The following is a 1,109-nucleotide window of genomic DNA, read 5'->3' as shown; positions in this document are numbered from 1 at the left end:
ATCCGTTGCTGGATCTGTTATTCGTTACACCTAAATCGACCGACACCGAAGCTGTAGTCGTGTACTACAACTAGAAGCGCGCGCAACAAAAGGAAACAGAGAAAGCCAGGAGGGAGGCAAAATGGTTTACACAGCAAGAGTTTTCTTTAGTTTGTTCTTTATTAAATGTGTTTATATTTTTTGCAAATAATACATCTCAAGCGTTCTTAACGGTTTTAAAAATACAGCAAAGCGAGTAACGCAAAAGGAGAAAAATAGATTAAAAGTCAGCGTTCTCGCTGTAATTGGCCGCAAGCACGTCGACGGCTTTCTTGTACTCGCTCACGTCGCTCTCGAAAAAATTAGTCTTGCCCTCGAGGCTTTGCTGCACCATAAACGGAAACGGGTTGTAAGCGTTCGGAAACACGATCTCCTCGTGCAGTTCGTGCAAATAATGATTGCACACGTGCCGCACGTACGTTTTCATAACTCGTCCGTTCATGCCCAACAGTTCGATCCGACCAGCGTCGCCGTCGCCGCCGCCAAACATCGCGTCGACGAACTCGTCGCTTACAGCCATCGCCTCGAGCGTGAGTTGTACCAGTCGTTCGCGAGGAACGCGATAACGAACTCGTTCGCCGTACAACAAACAGGCAAACAAAGCGTGCAGGTTTTCGTCGCGAGAAATAAACTCGTTGCTCTTGCCGAGACCCGGGCAAAGATTGCGCGATCGAAGCCAATAGATGTAGGCAAAGCACGAGGTGAAGAAGACGCCCTCGACGAACACAAAGGCCAGCAAACGAACGGAGAACGGTTCCCGCGGATCCAGTATCCAACGCTTGATCCATTCGGCCATCGATCGCAAAGCCGGCTCGTCGTCGTTTCGTAGAATAGACGCTCGCTTTTGCTCCGACTCGATCATCGTGTTGATGAGACGCGCGTACGTCAATTTGTGTTCTTCCTCGTTGGCGATTTGAAACGAGTAGAACGTGGTGGCGGTCGGGTGTCGAACTTCTCGTCCGAAACGCGACAACAAATTCTCCACTACGAGGTTGTCGCCGATGGCAAAGAAACGCAATATCGTGTCGAGTACGTGTTGTTCGTCCATGTCCAGTCGCGAAGCATAGTGA

The 1,109-nt window shown here is 49.8% G+C and overlaps 1 protein-coding gene across 1 annotated transcript; it reads right to left on the bottom strand.

The window, feature by feature from the left end:
* Window positions 1-259: 259 nt before the first annotated feature.
* On the bottom strand, window positions 260-1,087 carry LOC128896548 (ribonucleoside-diphosphate reductase small chain-like). Its single transcript, XM_054159913.1, has one exon. The coding sequence runs from the start codon at window positions 1,085-1,087 to the stop codon at window positions 260-262; it is 828 nt and encodes a 275-aa protein (XP_054015888.1).
* Window positions 1,088-1,109: the final 22 nt, after the last annotated feature.

The sequence above is a fragment of the Hylaeus anthracinus genome, unplaced genomic scaffold (assembly GCF_026225885.1).
Source record: "Hylaeus anthracinus isolate JK02 unplaced genomic scaffold, UHH_iyHylAnth1.0_haploid 11444, whole genome shotgun sequence".
In the NCBI taxonomy this organism is placed as follows: Eukaryota; Metazoa; Arthropoda; class Insecta; order Hymenoptera; family Colletidae; genus Hylaeus; species Hylaeus anthracinus.
This window is presented reverse-complemented; position numbering and strand designations above follow the sequence as displayed.

Bases quoted from the DNA above. Each gene is read 5' to 3' on its own strand.
- LOC128896548 (XM_054159913.1), bottom strand. From the start codon at position 1,087: ATGGACGAACAACACGTACTCGACACGATATTGCGTTTCTTTGCCATC.